General features: G+C 40.9%; 2 protein-coding genes across 2 annotated transcripts in view; one reads left to right on the forward strand and one right to left on the reverse strand.

The window, feature by feature from the left end:
* POLR2B (RNA polymerase II subunit B) overlaps positions 1-3,075 on the forward strand; it is a 43,957-nt gene extending 40,882 nt beyond the window's left edge. Inside the window, exons 25-26 of the mRNA XM_043448265.1 lie at positions 2,102-2,297; positions 2,824-3,075. Of these exons, the coding sequence (XP_043304200.1) occupies positions 2,102-2,297; positions 2,824-2,913 (286 nt within the window). The 3' untranslated portion in view covers positions 2,914-3,075. The remainder of the gene's footprint in view (positions 1-2,101; positions 2,298-2,823) is intronic.
* Positions 2,991-19,777, reverse strand: part of IGFBP7 (insulin like growth factor binding protein 7) — a 74,771-nt gene continuing 57,984 nt past the window's right edge. Inside the window, exons 2-5 of the mRNA XM_043448269.1 lie at positions 14,809-14,918; positions 5,365-5,481; positions 4,596-4,722; positions 2,991-3,255 (exon numbers count right to left, since the gene is read on the reverse strand). Of these exons, the coding sequence (XP_043304204.1) occupies positions 3,236-3,255; positions 4,596-4,722; positions 5,365-5,481; positions 14,809-14,918 (374 nt within the window). The 3' untranslated portion in view covers positions 2,991-3,235. The remainder of the gene's footprint in view (positions 3,256-4,595; positions 4,723-5,364; positions 5,482-14,808; positions 14,919-19,777) is intronic.

The raw sequence follows: 19,777 nt of genomic DNA on the forward strand, positions 1-19,777 counted from the left end.
TTTACAACAAATATTTAAAATTGTTTTCCTTGAGTGAAAAAAATGTCTGCCAAATATCTTAAGGCTGAATTAACATAGTTGGTGCTAATGTTGGCAGATTAACATAATTGGTGTCAGCTGTTTTTTCAAGTATAAAAGATATTCCATGATAAAAGTGACCAGTTCAGAATTGTGCAAGCACTTTACTTCAAGACCACCATCTTTAGTATACAACTAAAGTGCCTTATGAGAACTCATTTTATCAGAATTAAAACTAGGTACTCAGGGGTCAAAGTTGAATAAAACTAATCATTTTTTTCACTGCTTCATTAATGACATTCTTTATATAAAACTGGTTTTCTCACCTTCAGATACACTGGAGAAAATGATTGCTAGTAAAGGACGGTTCTGCCCGCCTGAGGGGTTCAGGTGCCAGCGGTTGTGCCGTTACTTGTGCAACTGTCAGTGCAAGTGTCAACACAGTGAAAGAAGCAAATGTGTCGTTAGTGTTATTGTAAAAGCAGAGTTCACCCTCCAGAGTCCACAGACCACACTCTCAGAACTCCTGCTTTAAAAGAAGAGGGATGGGGTGGGGAGGGAGGTGGGAGGGGGGATCGGGATGGGGAACACATGGAAATCCATGGCTGATTCATGTCAATGTATGGCAAAAACCATTACAATATTGTAAAGTAATTTGCCTCCAACTAATAAAAATAATTGGAAAAAAAATAAAATTTTTAAAAAAGGAAAAAAAAATTAAGGAAAGTTATAAAAGCAATCACAGTATCTCCTTAATATTATTAAATATCTAGTGTTCAGATTTCCTTGACAGTTGCATAGTTTTTAAAAAACGTTTGTTGGTTTCAATTAGGATACAAATAAGGCCCATGCTTTGCAGTTGATTGATACATCTCAAGTTTTTTTCCTTAATCTATGGGTTACCCTTCGACTTTTTTTCCTTGCACTTTATTTGTTGGATTGTTTGTCGTGGAGGGTTTCTCACAGACTGGATTTTTTGAATTGTGGGATCTTAGTTCTCCAACCAGAGGTTGAACCTGGGCGCCAGCAATGAAAGCGCCAAGTCCTAACCACTGGACTGCCAGGGAATTCCCTCTCACAGTCTGGATTTTTGTTGATTGCATTCCTGGGCTATGTGTGCCTATTTCTTGTAAATAGCTAATTGGATCTAGAGCCTTGATGAGTTGAAGGGTTTGTGTTCTTTAATAGTAATACTTAAAAGGCAGTATTCAAAATTGTATACTTTCCATGTCTGGTTGTTTCTCTTTTGTGACTTTAGTAGCTATTAATGATCATTAATGTTCATTACCTAAAACCTTTAATTAAATAGGGACTGCAGACTGATGAGATTCTAATTTTATCATTCCTTCATTGATGAGCTGAAACACTTTCATAGAGAGAAATTTTGTTTCATCATCTGGTTACCTGCTGACATAGTTCGTATAGTAAAAGACATGATAAATGCTTGATTCTTTCCGTTTATTTACCAGTTTTCAAAATGATGAGTAGGTTACTTAGAATCCTATAAAACTGACCAAGTGTTTTGTTTTTGGTAATATCATTATCTTTTATATAGAAGAACATTAAGGAAGCCATCACCATCTACTTGCCTGGCCAGCAGAACAATGCATTTCATTTCACTTACTAAGCTGGGGAAACCTGAAACTGATTCACCTGTTCTTTCCATTACTTGTGCCAATGTGCATTTATTGTTTCAGGTTTGATTGCTTGGGAGTCTCATTCATGGAGAAGCTACTTTATTTAGATTAACTTTTATTATTAAATTTTTAGCATACAGATGAATTTGAATAAGTTAAATGATAATCTTACAAGATTTTATTCTGTATGTCATTGTATTTTATTTAAAGTATATGCTATACTTAAGAAACTAATGTGTTTACTCTGTTTGGGGACCTTCTAGTGCACATCAAATAGTTGGTAGACTTCTTAGCCTCCTAACCATGTTGACAGAATACAAGAGTAGAAAAATTGGAGTCTAGTTCTCATTCTTTACTAATGTTACTTTTTATACTTGCCATTAGTCAAAGTGGTATTGATAATAGAAAATCAGTACAAAATAGCCTGTTGTTTTTTCCCATAATAGTGATGGTGGCTTGCGTTTTGGAGAAATGGAACGAGACTGTCAGATTGCCCATGGAGCAGCCCAGTTTTTAAGGGAAAGATTGTTTGAGGCATCAGATCCATATCAGGTTCATGTTTGCAATCTTTGTGGAATAATGGCAATTGCTAACACCAGGACCCATACATATGAATGCAGGGGCTGCCGAAATAAAACCCAGGTATGTATAGACATTCCTGTCAGTTATTATCTATTCAGGACATAACCATGTTTGCCTAATCATCCAGGCAGATTTAGTGTGGTGAACAGATTGGTGTTTTCACAATTTTGGTAGCATTTTTCTATAAGATTCCTGGTTTTAAATGAAGAAAAAGATATCGGTTCGGTTTTTCTAAAAACTGGTTTAAGTTTTAGCGTGGTAATTTCTCTAAGCGTTCATCTTTTGGAAATAATAAGGTCTTGTACAAGGAATTTTAAACAATGAGTTTTTTTTGTTGTTTTTTTTTTTTTTAAAAAAACCTTTTCATTGAGAAGGGTGAATATAAATTAAGTCTGACAGAAAGGGTAAAATACCAAAGCCTGTTAGGAGAAAAAGCCACCATAGGCCAAGGTGATAGGATGAGTGTTAGCAGCCCACTCATTTGTTCATTGTCTCTAGTACCAAGTCTGTGGCTTTTCCGGGGGGTAGGGAAGTGGAGTTGCTTCAGTACAGCTTTGCTAATTGCCTCTTTTTTCTCCTTCCCCAGATCTCTTTGGTTCGAATGCCTTATGCGTGCAAACTGCTGTTTCAGGAGCTCATGTCGATGAGCATTGCACCTCGAATGATGAGTGTTTAGCTCTTTTAAAACATCTTTGTGTCTTGTTTCTATGATACAGCTTAAAAAATTTTTTTAAAAACAAAAATGTACTGCGCTGTGAGAAAACACACTTTATTTGTTTTGTTTAATGATATGCATGCTTTTCTTCTGTAAATAGACAATAAATTTTTGTAGATAGTCTTGGTGTGTTATCTTAATTTTGTATTTCACTGTGTAAAATCAGTGAATATAGCTAAAGTGTTAGTGGACTGGATGAAAAGAAACTGGTTACTAGGTAAGAACAGGGGCTGTAGTTCCCCACGACTATTTTTAGCTGTGCAGACTAATACATTCTGCAGGTTTACAGCTCAGCACCTTCACCTGTTTAAAAAAAAAAAGAAAGATAAAAATTAGTTACACATATGGATATGGTTTGATTTTCTAATTTTGAGGTAGTGTAGTGTTTCCAAATAAATGAAGATGTTAAAATGTGGGGATAAAGAATGTGTGAGGATAAATTGGTAACGGTGGATGGTGGGAGTGCTCTTTGCATTTGAACTACCTGTATATGATTTTTAGATGTGGAAGGTGATTTTGTTGTACTGGTCCATCTGTAAGAGAGGGACCTTATTATAGAACTGGGAGAAGCACATTTCTTTTTCTTTTTTTTTTGAGAAGCACATTTCATAGATGAGCAAGATAAGCTAGAGAGACACTAAGGAACTTTCCTTTGTCTTCCAGTTCTTATTCAGAATTGAAAGTGGAATAATCAATGGCAGAGCTGAGGCTCAAACATGCCTCTGAGCTACTGCTGTTTGTTCCATCACTTGGCTTTACACATCTTGGCTGAAAAGAATCTGACCAAACACATCTTTACTTCATATTTCTTCCTTTCATACCACAGCTGAGTGGTCCACACAGTGGAATGGTTTTTACAAATGCTCACAATAAATTTTGTTTTTATTTTTGGCTTAAGAAAAAACCAGTTCAGACATCAGTCTAACAGAACTATATAAATGGAAAGTAGCATGACTCTCATTGACAGTGAAGTGGATAGAGGCAGAACAGAATTGAATACCTGCCAATATACTCTTTCAGGTTTTTTCTTATAAAAGCTCAAAGTGAAGGACCAGAATTGTCTACAAATCACTTCCTTTTAAACGGGAATCTAATAGTCACAACATCAAGGAAAATGTGGTAAAGATAGAAAGTTATGGAAAATATAAACCATTCTAATCAGGTTTGAGTTTTGACTCTTACATGTAAGATAAAGTGAAAGCATCTAAGTCATAATAGCATTCCATCAACCACTGAATGTTCTCTTGGAGCCATGCACTCTAAATTTTGATTACATACTTAATGCCATTCCCTTGTGGATTCCTAACATCAACAGAATTTCATTAAGAGCTGTCTGATACTTTTATACTTGGTTTTGTGCTTTATTAAACAGAAGCACTAAGGAAACAAATGTTAATCGCTCAGTCGTATCTGACTCTTGTGCGACCCCATGGACTATAGCCCACCAGGCTCCTCTGCCCATGAGATTCTCCAGGCAAGAGTACTGGAATGGGTTGCCATTCCCTTCTCCAGGGGATCTTCCCAACCCAGGGATCAAACCCAGGTCTCCCACATTGCAGGCAGATTTTTTACTGCCTGAGCCATAGGGAAGCCCAAACAAAAGCACCAGTCATTTTTAAATGCTTATGAGATTTATTAGCTACCTTTTTTCACTGGTATTTCATGTAAGGCATCAACCACTGTAATTTTTGCTGATGCTGAAGCCTGTCCTTGGGAGTTGGATGCATGGCACTCATATTCTCCGGCGTCTTCCTTACTAAGAGGAGATACCTGTGAAAGAAAAAAAGATCTTCAGTTTCTCTGTGGTGGTCATCTTTTTCCAGTGGCCTCAATTAAGTCAATTTCATAAGTTTCCTAACATGACCAAGGGGGTTCATTGCAAAGATGCTGCTAGAAATAGTACTAGTCCTGTGCTAGGAGTAATTATGTAGCTATCAAATGCTCTGCCAGGAGGATTCCTACTATGAGAAAAAGCCATGGACAACCTTAGATCACACTGCATAGGTTAAAAACAGGATAGGTGCACATATCCTTGTTTGAGGGAGACTCTGGTGTAGGGTGTGTGATCTAAGAACTAGGGACACTAGCCTTGCATGTCCATGGCTATCAAAGATCAAGTAAAATAAAGTAATAACTTATTAAGGCTTGGGTCATTTAGTTCCCTTTTGCTTTGAACTCCTAGGGGGCAAAAATTTGTTCTCATTTATTTGGTCGTTTCCAAAACATCCTAATAAACTCCAGCTGTTTCTTTTTGTCTGTTTCCTCTGAAAGAGAAAGCCGCTCTGTGGTAAGACTGTTCTAAAGAGATGTGGAGGAGCAGGCGAATGCTTCGAGCCTGGCAGGACTGGCACCTCCAGCAGGTTTGCTGTGTCTTAATTCTAAGGGTGAAGCACTTGTCAGCTTGGTACTCACCAGCACCCAGCCAGTGACTTCATGCTTCTCTGGACCGCCCCGGGTCTGGATGGCCAGATTGTCTCGGTCGCCAGGCAAGAGTTCTGTTCTTTGAACTCCATAGTGACCCCTTTTTACCTGCAAAAAAAGCAGGGAGGCGGGGGAACAGTCAGTTCTCTGCACTGAATCATCAACTTGGAAGTGGCCAGTATTTCTAGAATTGCATCAGAATTTCTAACTGGATTAAACCTAGAAGTTTCCATATTACTCTCTCCTACATACGTAGAATATACATTCTCTTTTATTCCTTCCTCTAAGCTTGTGTATTTAAAATTAATGTATTTTTTTGCATGCTTGGGGAATATGAACTCGTACTTTCCTGCCACTGGCTGCCGTCATTCAAACCCTTGTAAATTTGCTTGTCAGCGTTGGGCCTTGTTTGCCATATGCCATTTTGACAAACCGTCGCCGTCTTAGGTCTGACACTTGGGACCTTGTGTAAGAGCGCAACTCCTGCAGCTCTTCCCTAACAGCCTCATCAACAGAAAATAATGAGTCCAAAGCCGATACCGTTACTCTGTTCGGAGGGCTAAGGGTTTGTTCATCAAATGATTTACTAAAAGGCCTGAGAGCAAAAATGCCTGTCAAGTACAAGCTGTCATTGTTCTCTTACAACAAAACTTGCTGCATATACCTGTGCATGTCATGATGAGATTCAGAAAGAGGAAGAAAAAACTCAGTTTCCTTGGCTTGAGGCCACTAGTGAATACTTCTACTTCCCTCCCCTCATTTTTTAAAAGGGCAAACTTAATATCTGTTCATCATATAAACTTGGGAAAATATATAAAGATTCACAAAACAATAAAATTCGCCCATAACCTCTCCATACATATACATTTAGCATTAATTTCTAGAAGCAGAATTGTTGAGACACAGAATATAAATATTTTACGGCTTGTGATAATGATAGGTTTAAAAATATATATCAAAGAATACATGAGGCAATGTTTATTTCCATCCCAGGCCATCTTTAAGAATTAGGTTGATGTTTATTGTTATTAACCTTTGTAATTAGAAAGATGGATTTACATTCTCAAATAGGTAGTTTTCCTTTCCTCTTATAATTAAGCAAATCTTGAGTTAGACCACAGTACCTACTTTTTTTTGACACTTTACATCAGATTTGCTTCTCTTACTTGTGAGCCCACTGGCACCAAACAGTTGCTAAACTGTTGTCTCAGCATCAAAACCACCCTTTTATTTTCTGCTTCATGACAGCGGGATTGGCACTCTGCAAACCGTGTGGAATCTAGGCTAACTCCTACTCTGTTAAAAAAAAAAAACCTAGGCGTTACTGATCTGGAGTGGCTGGTTTTCACCTGTTTGCTTTTTTTTGCCCTGAAAGTCCCCATTTTGCCACTATTAGAGAAAACTAGGTATCTGAGTATTTTTCTCAAGTGAATTTTATAAAGGCAGATACATTTAATAGGCCTCTTCTTCCCTTCCCTTCCCCAGGTAGCTGGCAGAAATGGTTTACACTAGTGCCGATTCTGAAGCAGTTACTTAAAAATGGTTTTAAATAATGGCTTTAAGTATTAATTTGATTCAGTGGTTAAAGTAATATGTCTCTGGTCTTGATATTCAGAATTCTTTAAGGGTTTTGTATGTGACCAAAAACAGAAAAACACTACTGCATCAGATAGTGAATCTTGGCAGCCGAGCTGTTTGTCCTCAGCTCATGTAGCTCTCAGGAAACAGCGTCTCTGCCAATTAATGACTCACTCTGTACCAAGAAACTTTTAAGTACTTGATTGTAAAATGAATACCTATACTCAACAAAACTCATATTTAATTAGCAGATTGTGAAAGTTTTATACCATGTAGAAAACACAGAAGAAGTACAAACAATTTTTACACGGAAAATTCTTTTACAGCAAACTCCTTTACCGCATTACTTATGTAAGGGGAACTTGTTGATAAATACATTTTCAGTTTGAGAAAAAGATGCAGGCTGGGCTGACAGAAGTTCTACATATGTGTCATGGACTGGAGATTTGTACAGCAGAAAAAACCGCCTAGAAGTCACTGCTCACCACAGACTCAACTAGGGGGAGACCCAGAAGGGGGAGACCCAGGAAGTCACCTCAGCCCTCTCCAGTTGTATTTCAGCTGCAGCGAGCAATAACTAAGAAAAAGGTGCCAATGACCGCAGAATGATGCATTAGTCTGATTCCTACAGGTTGATAAACATCAAGCATTCACTGAATTTCAGGGATCTTTTATGCAGCTTAGAACATATTTGCTGTGCCTTTCTGGTGAAGTTTCAGAACTTTAAGATGAAAGAGAATCTGTAACTATTACAATTTTCAGCCCCACAGCCACTGTAAACAAAAGACAAAATGGTTGTCTAGGAAAAAAATCTGTAATACATGACAAAGGGTCATTATCCTGAATGTGCAAAAAACCACAAAATGATAATAAGAATCGACCCCGTGGAGAAATGAGTAAAGGCTACAAACAGGTAATTCATATAAAAAGAAAATCTAAATATGAAAATATTTTCAATGTAGTCAAGGAAATAAAAGCAATAATGATACTTCTACTCATCATTAACAAAAACTAAAAAGGGGTAATATTCAGTGCTGGTGAGTATGCAGGGAAATGACACCCATACATTGCTGGCGGGGAGGGTGAACTGTTACAATGAATTTAGAAAGTAATCTGACACCACAGCAATCAGACAAGAGAAAGAAAAGATAATCCAAGTGGAAGGGAAGAGGTAAAATTGTCATTATATTCAGATGGCATGATTCTGTATATAGAAACCCCTAACAATCCCATAAAACTACTAGCACTGATAAATGAATTCAGCAGGATACAAGAATAACATACAGAAACCAGTTACGTTTCTTGACATTAACAATGAAATACTGAAAGGGAATGCAAAAAAAAAAAAAAAAAACCTTTCAAAATTGCATCCCCCAAAATAAAACACTTAGAAATGAACGTGGGCAAGGATGTGAAAGACATATTCTGAGAACTGTAAAACATTAATAAAGAAAACTGAAGATGATTCAAGGACATGGAAAGATCCCCTGGAGAAGGGAATGGTTACCCACTCCAGTATTCTTGCCTGGAGAACTCCATGGACAGAGGAGCCTGGCGGGCTACATAGTCCATGAAGTGGAAAAGAGTTGGACATGACTGAACAACTTTCACTCACTCACTCACTCATGTTCTTGGAATGGAGGAATTAATATTGTTAAAATGGCCATACTACCCAAAGCAATCTACAGATTGAATGCAATCCCTGTCAAATTACCCATGACACAGAAAATTACTTATTTTTCACAGAACTAGAACAAGTAATCCTCAATTTATATGGAACCATAAAAGACCCAGAATTGTCAAAGCAGTCTTGAAGAAAAAACAAAGCAGGAGGCATAAGCCTCCAAGGCTTCAGACAACACTGCAAAGCTACAGATATTGACACAAACAGACATGGATCAATGGAACAGATAGAGCACAGAAATAAACCCACACACCTGTGGTTGGTTAGTATTTGACACAGGAGGCAAAAATACACAATGTGAAAAACAGCCTCCTCAACAAGTGGTATTGGGAAAGCTGGATAGCCACACGTAAATCAATGAGTTTAGAATATACCCTCTCACCATACACAAAATATATACAAACAGCTCATACAACTTAATAACAACAAAAAAAACCCAATTCAGTCGAAACGTGGTAAGACATAAATAGACATTTCTCCAAAGAAATACAAATGGTAATAGGCACATGAAAAGATACTCAACATCACTAATTAGTAGAGAAATGTGAATCAAAACTACAATGGTAGGTATCACCTCACACCAGTCAGAGTGGCCTTCATTAAAATCTACAAATAACCAATGCTGGAGAGGATGTGGAGACAAGGGAACCCTCCTACATCGTTGGTGAGAACGTTAGTTGGTGCAGCCACTATGGAAAACAGTGTGCAGTTTCTTCAGAGAACTAGAATTTTAATTTATGATTCAGCAATCCCACTCCTGGGTATATATCCAAACAAGACTATAATCCAAAAAGATACATGCACCCCTATGTTCATAGCATTATTCACAATATCCAAGACATGGAAACAAGTAAATATCCATTGACAGATGAATGGATAAAGAAGATATAGACTTAAATACAGCGGGATACTACTCAGCCACAAAAAGAGCAAAATAACGCCATCTGCAGTAACACGGATCTAGAGATTATCATACCAAGTGAGGTGAATCAGGAGAAAGGCAAACACCGTATAGTATCATTTATATGTGGACTCCAATATGGCACAAATGAACCTATTAACACAAAACAGACATAGACCCACAGACAGAGGGGAGGGGTTTGCGGAGGGATCGAGTGGGAAGCTGGGATCAGCAGATGAAAGCTATTAATGCATACAGAATGGGTAAACAACAAGGTCGTATGTATAGCTCAGATCATAATATTCAGTACCCTATGATAAACCATAATGGAGAAGAATGTAAAAAAAGAGAATGTATATATCTATAACTGAATCACTTTGCCGTACAGCAGAAATTAACACAACATTGTAAATCACCTACAATGAAAAAGAAAAGAAACAAGACAGAACTCCTTGAAGACAGGAACCAATGAGACTAGCAGAACGCATGAGACATTGCAGATAAGAAACAATGTTTATTGTATTCAGGGTACTAAGGAGTTCTCTCAAAAGGTACAGTGCCTCCAACATGTTTAACATTTTCATAATTATTAAAATCAGGTGGTAAAATTTTTTTTAAAAGAAAATATTCTGACAATGTCTATTAAAACTAAAATAAATCTTTTGACCTAGTCATGTATCTTTGGGGGAATCTGTCCTATAGGGAAAAAAGTCAGTTGCATGTAGGATATGTATACTCAAATATTTAAGGTGATTTATTTAAGGTGATGAAAAGTTAGAAACACAGAAATTGTGTTTAATAATTATGGAACACCCACAGTTGGAATATTATGTAGTCCTTGAGAAGCAGGCTTGGAGGGATGCCCATGAAATATTTCTTGAAAAAAACAATTTCAAAAAAAAAAACAAAACAATTTCAGAGTAATTGCAAACTTCATTCCCATTTCAACCCATACTCTGGGAATATGTGTTTGTATACATATGGGCATGAATGGGGTATAGAAAGATACAAAGTTCATATTGGTTATTTCAAGGAGGGGAAGGAGGTGGGAGGACATTATGAACATCTTTGGATAGTTTCTCCTTCTTTAACAATCACTCTTTTTTTTAACTGAAAAAAAAAAATATTCTTAGAGGTTCTGAGCCCTAATCTGAAAAAATGTTCAGGCAGGAAAAGAATGGAATAGAAAGCCTCTTAATCTTGGAAACACCTAAATGTTTGGGAGGAATTCTGGTCTCTTGCCTTCCCTGTAAGCATCCCTCTGACTTACCAGAGTTAAGGTAAATACAGCTTTTTCAGTTCATTTCCCCATTTCAGAATATGGCTCTTGTAATCTTTGTAGGCTGGTTTTTTTTTTTTTCATTTATTTTTATTAGTTGGAGGCTAATTACTTTACAATATTGTAGTGGTTTTTGCAATACATTGACATGAATCAGCCATGGATTTGCCTGTGTTCCCCATCCCGATCCCTCCTCCCGCCTCCCTCCCCATCCCATCCCTCTGGGTCTTCCCAGTGCACCAGCCCCGAGCACTGTCTCATGCATCCAACCTGGGCTGGTGATCTGTTTCACCCTTGATAGTATACTTGTTTCAGTGCTATTCTCTCAGAACATCCCACCCTCGCCTTCTTTTTTTTTAATAAAAAAGTTTTTATTGGGGTATAGCTGTTCACTCTAGAGCAAACTCCAGGAGATAGTGGAGGGCAGGGAAGGCTGTGGTCCATGGGGTCACAGAGTCGAACACAACTTAGCAAGTGAACAACAACTGCTTTACAACGTTGTGTTATCTTTCACTGCAGCAAAGTGAGTTAGCTATCTGTGTGCATACACCCCCTCTCCTTAATCTCTCCTTCCCACGGAGCTCACCCCAGGGCACTGGGGAGAATGCCCTGTGCTGTCCAGTGCATCAGTTACCCATTTCACACACACTGCTCTGCCGTGCTGAGTCGCTCAGCCGTGTCCAACTCCTGGCAACCCATGGGCTGTGGCCCGCCAGGCTCCTCTGTCCATGGGGATTCTCCAGGAAAGAATACTGGAGTGGGTTGCCATGCCCTCCTCCAGCGGGTCTTCCCAACCTAGGGATCGAACCCAGGTCTCCTGCACTGCAGGTGGATTCTTCACTGAGCCCCCGGGGAAGCCCATTTTATACACAGTAGTATATATGCCAATCCCGGGAGTTTTGTTTAAAAAAAAGAGGAAAAAAAATATATGTATGGGACTTGTTAAGGTCACGCGATAAGTACTGGACAGAATAGCACAGGCCACTCAGCAGGCTGGGCCTGCCATAGAACTGTCCTTGTCGCCAGAAGGGCCTCAGAGAGAAGTCATCCTGTCAGTTCTGCTGCTGCTAAGAATCTTTGAGCAAGAAAGACACGCTACCTACTTGGAATCTCAGTTTAACAAGGGAGGATTCTAAGATTCATTTATGTCCAAAAAGCAGTTCCATGCTTAAACTGGATTTGACAGGTGATCTTAAGTATAAATCTGTATTTCTTAACAGTCTGGTTACAAGGGGAGTGGAGGAGAAAATAAACGGCCTGTTTAATTCTTTAGGTCAGTGACTCTCAAAGTGCTCTGACATGGCTCATAGTAAGAAACACATTTTGCATTGCTATCTGGAATATACAGAAGAAAAGTTTTATGAAATACCTTTACTAAAGGACTTCCCTGGTGGTACAGTGGATAAGAATCCACCTGCCAATGCAGTGGACATGGGTTGGATCCCTGGTCCAGGAAGATCCCATATGCCTCAGAGCAACTACAATCCATGTGCCACAAGTACTGAGGCTGCGTGCCACAAGTACTGAGGCTGCATGCTGCAACTACTGAAGCCTGTGCGCCTAGAACCTGTGCTCTCCAACAAGAGAAGCTACCCCAAGAAGCCTGTGCATCTCAACAAAGAGTAACCCCCGACTCATTGCAACTAGAGAAAGCCTGCGTGCAGCAACAAAGACTGTGACCAAACATAAATAAATAAGAAATACCTTTACTAAATGTGGCTTTACTTAAGGTATTTTCTGTTCTACTTTTTAGTCTTTAAGAAAATACTGGTTGTGATCTCTACATTAAATTCAAGACTCACTGATGGGTCACGGTCTATAGTTTGAACAACACTGCTTTAGGTCATGCATGTGGTAAATTACATTATGAAGACAGAAGAAAATCAGCAGAACCTGGAAGTAGGGTTTTTGTTTGTTTCAGACGGTCTATAGAAAAAATTTTTTCTGTTTCTTTCTCTTCGCTCCCACTCCATCCATTCCCACCCTCCCCCAGAACTCCTCCAGTTGACAAGCCCTCAAGGGACCCAAGGGATCAATCCCAGAGGATCTCCAAGTTTAAAGGAAAAGATTCCAGAGGCTAATTTACTCCCTGTGTGTGGGTACATTAGCTGCAAGGATGGCCAGAGAAAGGACTGAATTACTCTCTGCCAAGATCTGTCATGATGTTGGGTCTTGTCAAGATCTTTCATGACCTGGGTCACCCTGGCTTCTCACTGTGTGACCCTTAGGGAGCTGCACAGAGCTTTTCATGGGAATCCTTTGAAAAAGTTGTTCCTTCCCTCTTCACCCCCTGGAACAAACCAGAAACCTCCGAATAAGCAATGAGGAGCACCAGCAGCTTTCACTGAAGGCCGAGAGGAATACATCCACCAGTTGAGTTTATGCTCGTCACTGCTCCTGCCTTCCCTTTAAAAAAGTAGTTTACTGAGGTAAAGTTTCACCCCTCCATTTATAGAAATCTCAGCTGTAAAGAGCGGCTTGCATCACCTCTGCCTACCCCTACCCCAGGCAGGTTCTGGAGTCACCCTTGTTCCGCTCCACGAGGGCGCCACACCCCTCTGGCCACACGGGGGAGCCAGAGGTTAGCAGGTGACCCAACCTGGGTCAGAGTCCTTCCCTGGGAATTTCACAAAGTAGCATGGGGATACCCTCTTTCCTCTGAGGTCTTTGGAGTTGCCGGCGACAATATCGTCCATAGCACGGAGGAATCTTTCTGCAGCACAAGGAGAAAACAAGATCCCCTACACCAAGAACAAACAGCCAAGAGTTGGAGCTGTGACCCCACTGGGCGCCCGGACGCAGGTGCCCTTGAGGCTAGAATCATCCCTCTCCCCCACCCCCGTTGTGTTGTTGTTCCCTAAACTAGTGTGAAGTGAGTCTCTACAGCTTGCAGCAGAAAGAGTTCTGACTGTGGGAGCCACAATCACTCCTGGAGTTCCAGGAGTTGCTCCTCTGTTCAGACACAAAATCAAGTAATCAGGACAGACATCATCCACCTCAGAGCCTGCTCGAGAAGCAAATCAACTGAAGAGGGACTTCTGGCTATGCCTCTCAACTGAAACAAGGTTTCCCTTTTGTTAGCATGAGCTTGATGATCTATACTCCACAGACTTGTGAGGTTTAAACAAGTCAAAATGTAAGGGCACTAATGTAATGTACATTATGGCTGCGAAGTGTTACAGTATCACCTGATTTGGCCAATCTTTTCTCGTCCCTTCTACAGGCGTGCAAGGAGTTTGTTGTCCTTCATGTGTGAAGATAACACTCATATACAAGATAACGCTCTTCAAAGGGAAACATTTTCAGGAAGAGTAGCTAACATTGCCTGAGCACCAGTGATTTGGCCGGGCGACTTCCTATGTAATCTCTACAAGAATTCCAAGCTGCGTTCATCACACAATGGAAAAACTGAGGGCTAGGGTGACCTTCTCCCCAGGGAACATTTGATAACGTCTGGAGGCATTTTTAGCTGTCACAGTGGGATGTGTGTGTGTGTGTGCGCGTGTGTGTGTGCACGCACATGTGAGAATGCACACGTGCTCCTGGCATCTAGGGGGTAGAGGCCAGGGACGCTGCAAACTACATACAGTGCACAGGGCAGCCCCTGCAATAAAGAAGCATCTGGTTCAAGATGCCAACAGTGCTGACGCCGAGACACCCTGACCTAGAGAGAACCCAGCCAGCCCGCCTGAGGAGCTCACAATCTTAGGCACCATGTTATACTGAGGTACACATGTGCACTCAGAGGGTGGGATGTGTGCCCAGCATCACAGCTCCTCCAGCCCCTCAGGCTCGGTGCTGGGGGACTGCTAACAAGAGCAAAGAGGGACTATTCCGGAGGTCAGGGAGGTCGTTTGATGAGACACAGGGCCGGTGTCTAGAAGACTGTGGGAAAGCTTTGACTGGCTGAGGATTCTAGGCCATTCCTCTCCCGTGCGGTCCAAATACTCATTGGTCAGTCTAGGGTGTCTTCCTGAAGTCTCTGCCACTGACCTTGTTCCAGATGAGGACAGGGGTGGGGATTCCGATGACCTCGCAGCTCAAATACACCTGGGCACCAGTGACATTCCAGATGTCCTTGGGGGGCGTCACGATGGAAGGACCTAGGGGAGGGTGCACAAAGCCAAATCATGTTTTTAAACAGTCTTTAATATCCGTCAGCACGCTAGAGATCTGCAAGAGTTACTAGAAGTAAATACTTGGTTATGTTTGGGAGACTGTCCCCTCCATTGGTTATCTGAAGTTACTTTCAAAGACCAGACCAGCTTCCCCCAGCCACCAGCAGGATTTTAAGCTATACTTTGGTGATGCATACATTTTGACAGTCAGAAAACAATTAGGAAGAAAAATTTATTGCTTACAAAATTTTCTTCTCCTGTGATTCATGCTTAAATGAGTTTTAATTTACCAGCTGTTGTGCTTATCTGCAACTTTCCAATTAATATTGTGAACTCCCAAAATATTTAATGTTTTTCTTTTTTATATACTAGTATTTCTGTTTGGAGAGGGGGGCAACAACCAATCTTTACTCTTTGGGTAATAGAAGGAAAAAAAAAGTCTCAGAAGATTTTTGCAAATGCGCTCCACTGTTAATTCACCGGGCACAGCCCCAGGCGCCCGAGAGAGTCCACGTTAGAGGGAAGCAGCCTGGAATCCCGGGAGACAGTACAGTCCTTCCAGAACCAAACCTGGCCCAAAGTCAAAGCTCGAGGCCATTTCTTCAAAGAATGAGTTAATTATTCCCTCTGAATTTCAGCTCTCCACTGCTTTGGGTCTTGGAGCTGAATAAAGTATCTAACTGCAAGGACATCTTGCATCAGAGTCCTGGGAAAGGGACAACCTTCCCTTGGGGCCTGGAAAGTTTTCTGGCATAATCAGCATTCAAAGGGCACGAAGTCTCCCCTCTTGCAACAGGCTATTTCCAGCCCACAATTAATTTCTTGAAACAGAAAGGAAATGACAACAGCATGTAAGAGTTTTCCCACTCATCTCAAGTACTGAAAGCTGATTTTTAAAAAATCCCTCAGGGTAGTTTTATTTTTTCCCTTTGTAAGAGCAGGCAAAACATAGTTTTGAAAGCTCTAAATATATTTCTTGCTTCCTTCCCTCTAAAGCCTAGATCTGAAAGGAAGCATGTCTCTCAGCCAGGGGTCTCAGGCATTTCTGTGGCAAACGTGGGCACAGTGAGCACAGCGGGTGTGGGCTGCTGGCTCTGTGTCCGACGCCGCCTCGTCTGTCCTCACCAACACGGGGCCCCCGCAAAGGGCAGGGCTGGGCCTCACCGCATCTTGGGCTTCCTCTAGGGCCCTGGGACCCAAAGAACTTGGACACCACACAGCGGATCTGGCTCAAGCCTGAGGGCCCTGTGAGGCTGTCCTCCTTCCCACACAGACTTGGCGGGACAGCCTCAAAGCTCAGGGGATCTCAAGGGAGTGTTCTGAGAAGAATGCACCAGGGTTCAGAGACTGGGGGGCCCCGGGAACAAAGCTGCCTCTCACGTAGCAAAACCACATGCGAGATTCCTGTGAGATTCGAGTGCCTCAGCCTTGCAACAAGCCACTTATTTCAACTCGCAGCCGTTTCTCTATAGACGGAGCAAGGAGCAGGGTCACTGGTCTTAGCCAAGGCAGTTTCTGGAGCCCACATGGAAGAACTCTAGCCTGATTTTCTGTCCCCTGTCTTGAAGACATGTTATGGATTCTCTGACAGCCTAATTTTAAAGCTAAGATGTCCTTAGTTTTAATGTAGTCCAATGTATCAAAGTTTTCTTTTATGATTGATGCTTTTCGTGTTCTGTTAGATTTTTTTTTTCTTTTTTTTTGGGCCCAGACCAACCCCATAAAGATCTCCCGTTTTCTTCTACAAGCTCCATGGGTTCACCTTTCATATTCAGGTTTTGGTCCATCTTGAATTAACTGTTGTGTATGCTAGGAAGTAGAGGTCAAAGTTCATCACCCCTCCCCAAAAGACAACTGACTGCTTTGGCATCATTTGTTGAAAAGACTATCCTTTTCCTCCTGTAAGTGGTGCCTTTGAAGTAAATCCATTGCTTATATATATGTGAGTCTATTTCTGGACTCTCTACTCAGTTCCATTGCATTTAGCCTTGTACCAACAACCATGGTATGATTTAGAAATAACTATTAAAACTAAAGCACTGAATGGAGGCTAGATCCATTATATCCATCTCCCTTCAATTCTCTCCTTATTCCAAGAGGCAGAACATTTCAGGAGGAGTAAAACTTCTTTAAAAACATCTTAAGTGAAAGTTGCTCAGTCATGTCCAACTCTTTGTGACCCCATGGACTATATAGTCTGGAGAGGGTAGCTTTTCCTTCTCCAGGGTATCTTCCCAACCCAGGGAGTGAACCCAGATCTCCCACATTGCTGGCGGATTCTTTACCAGTTGAGCCACAAGGGAAGCGCTACCCAGAAATACTTTGAATAAGCACCAGCCCCAGAGCATTCAGATAAGGACAAATCATGCTGTGAGTTCCCACCCCCTCTCTCCCCATGCTTTGAATATATATTCAACCTCAGGTGAATGCGCTGAGTCAATATTCAGACCAGAATTTGTCAACTCTGCTACCACGCCATGCCTAGAATTCTACAAGAATTCTATACCATGAAAATCTGTTTTACTCACTGACTCCTGTTGAGTTGACGGGGTGGAGAGGCAAAGGAGGAACCATTTGGATCAGTTCCCTGCACAACATTTATGAAAACCTTTGCTATTTCAAACATCCCTGAACAAATGCTGACCCACAGAGACACCAGGTGGACATGATTTGTATGGAAGTGAAGGATGGTGAAAACATTTGGGGCTGATGTGGTGGCAGACCCAACACCGCACCCCTCCCCACTCTGAAGAACCACCATCCCACATATTCCATTGACAAGCAGTTTCACTGCCTGAATTACCTCGAATTGCATGTGTACCACACAATTAATTTCCTGAAGGTTCTGTCCTACCTCAAGAGAGCAGCTGACAAAATGACTCTTTACCAAATAACTTCTAACTCTTCCCATGTTGCCTTTTTTTCCCAAGAAGGCCAAAGCAGATCCAGAATTATTTCTGTTTTTAAGGATAAAGGAACTTCTAGTTCATTCTGAGCTTATTTTCGGGCAGAAAGCTCAAAATCAGTCCTCAAGGCCAAGCCAAGGGTAATAAAATTGCCATCTAAATCATGCTCTGTGTTTGGATTCCATTTAAAACAAGTCACAGACTATTTAAACATATAGGGACAAACACCCGGATAGGTTCAGGTTCAATTATTTATTTATCCTTGTCTTTCTTTGTTCCAGTAAAGACTTCAAGCCACTCAAACATATGTCTAGCAGACATCCTGCACAGAGTAACTGCCCACTGCCTCTCTCCTCCCCTCCCCACCATGGACCTCCAGGCAGCGACCAAGCTGCAGCAGTGAGGTCCGGTGGCTGGAGTGGGGAAAAATCCATCCCAAGACCTTCCTCACTTCCAACTCTCCCTCCTTTTCTGTTTCAGATGAGTGCCTCCGACCAGGGTACTCCATGTTTCTTTCTTACCTTTCTCAACTCACTTAGTTCTTATTCCATTTCATTTGATCTTTCTCAGCTCTCTACATGTATTATATTGCTCCCTTATTTTTCATAATTCTTGCCTGGTAAGCTTAGGTGGTCTCTTCCTTTTAGTCATTCCTTGAAGGGAAAGAGGAAGAAAAGGAAGGGAGGAAGGGAGGAGGCAGAGGAGAAGGAGAGGAAAGAGAAAATGAAATACAGAAAGAGCCGGATCTTAAAGTCATAAGGAAGAAGAAAGTTCTAAGTTTGGAAGAAAAGTGAAATTCAATTTAGTGAGTCAGTGTCACCTTAAAAGTACCTGGAAAGAGTCCGATCATCCTAGGGAATCTCCACCTAAGTCTACGTTCTCTCCCTCAGACACCTTTTTTTTTTGGCTGCGCCATGTGACATGTGTGATCTTCGTTCCCCGACTAGGGATTGAATCCACACCCTGTGCATTGGAAGCTTGTTAAGCCAGAGACTTAGAGAGACTTTTAATTAAGTTCTAGACAAATGACCTACAGACTACAGATTACTTACTGCTATAAATAGCAATGTTCTGAGAAATCACTAAAGATACAGAAAAGGAAGAACTGTTGACAGATTTAAATTTGGAATATTTCAATTAGATTCTGAAGAGTTAAAGAAGGGCAGTTCCCACAAAACACACAAATGTCATGAGGAAAAGATCCTGAAATAGGATTAACTTTGAACTTGACAAGCAATTCATTTAAGCCAATCTTATACAAAACTGTAGTAGAGAGGAGAGAGTTAAAATCTGTTGTCCTATAAAAAGCATGGGAATACTAAAAAAGAAATATGTGAACAATTTCCTAGTCTCTTACAGAACACAAAACACTCCCTAGACATGACCTGAGATGCCTTCACCATGTTATCATTAAAATAACAAACAAAACCCCCAGAGCTCTTTTGGGGAGAGAACACTTGGCCCTGGAGGCTTGTCTACCGCTTATAGTTAGGAGACCTTAGACAAGCCACTTAACCCATTTGTACAGAAGAAACTGGGGCAGGTCTGAGAATTTTCTTTTGGGTCAGAAGTGAATGTATCCATCAGAATGTGCCATAGAGCACATTCATATGGCATCTTTAATATCCATGAAGTTTCGAGCTTCCACTGCCTGGTTCTGGGAGCTCTCACACCTCACAAATCAGTCTAGTTTACCACTTCATCTACCTAAGTGCAATGTACAAGACTCATAACAAAGTTCATTCTCCCAGTGATCAAGAAAAATAGAGCTTTAATTATAAAGGTATCCATGGTTACCAAGATAACTAATTAATTAATCTGAAAAAGCTGCACAGAAGATGTTAGGAGAGGTCACATGTTGGAGCTAAACATATGTACTCCATTGAACCTGGGAAGTGGTCAAAAGTCAAATTCTTCCTAATAGTCATTTTTTGTCCA

Source organism: Cervus canadensis, chromosome 26, assembly GCF_019320065.1.
Source record: "Cervus canadensis isolate Bull #8, Minnesota chromosome 26, ASM1932006v1, whole genome shotgun sequence".
Taxonomy (NCBI): Eukaryota; Metazoa; Chordata; class Mammalia; order Artiodactyla; family Cervidae; genus Cervus; species Cervus canadensis.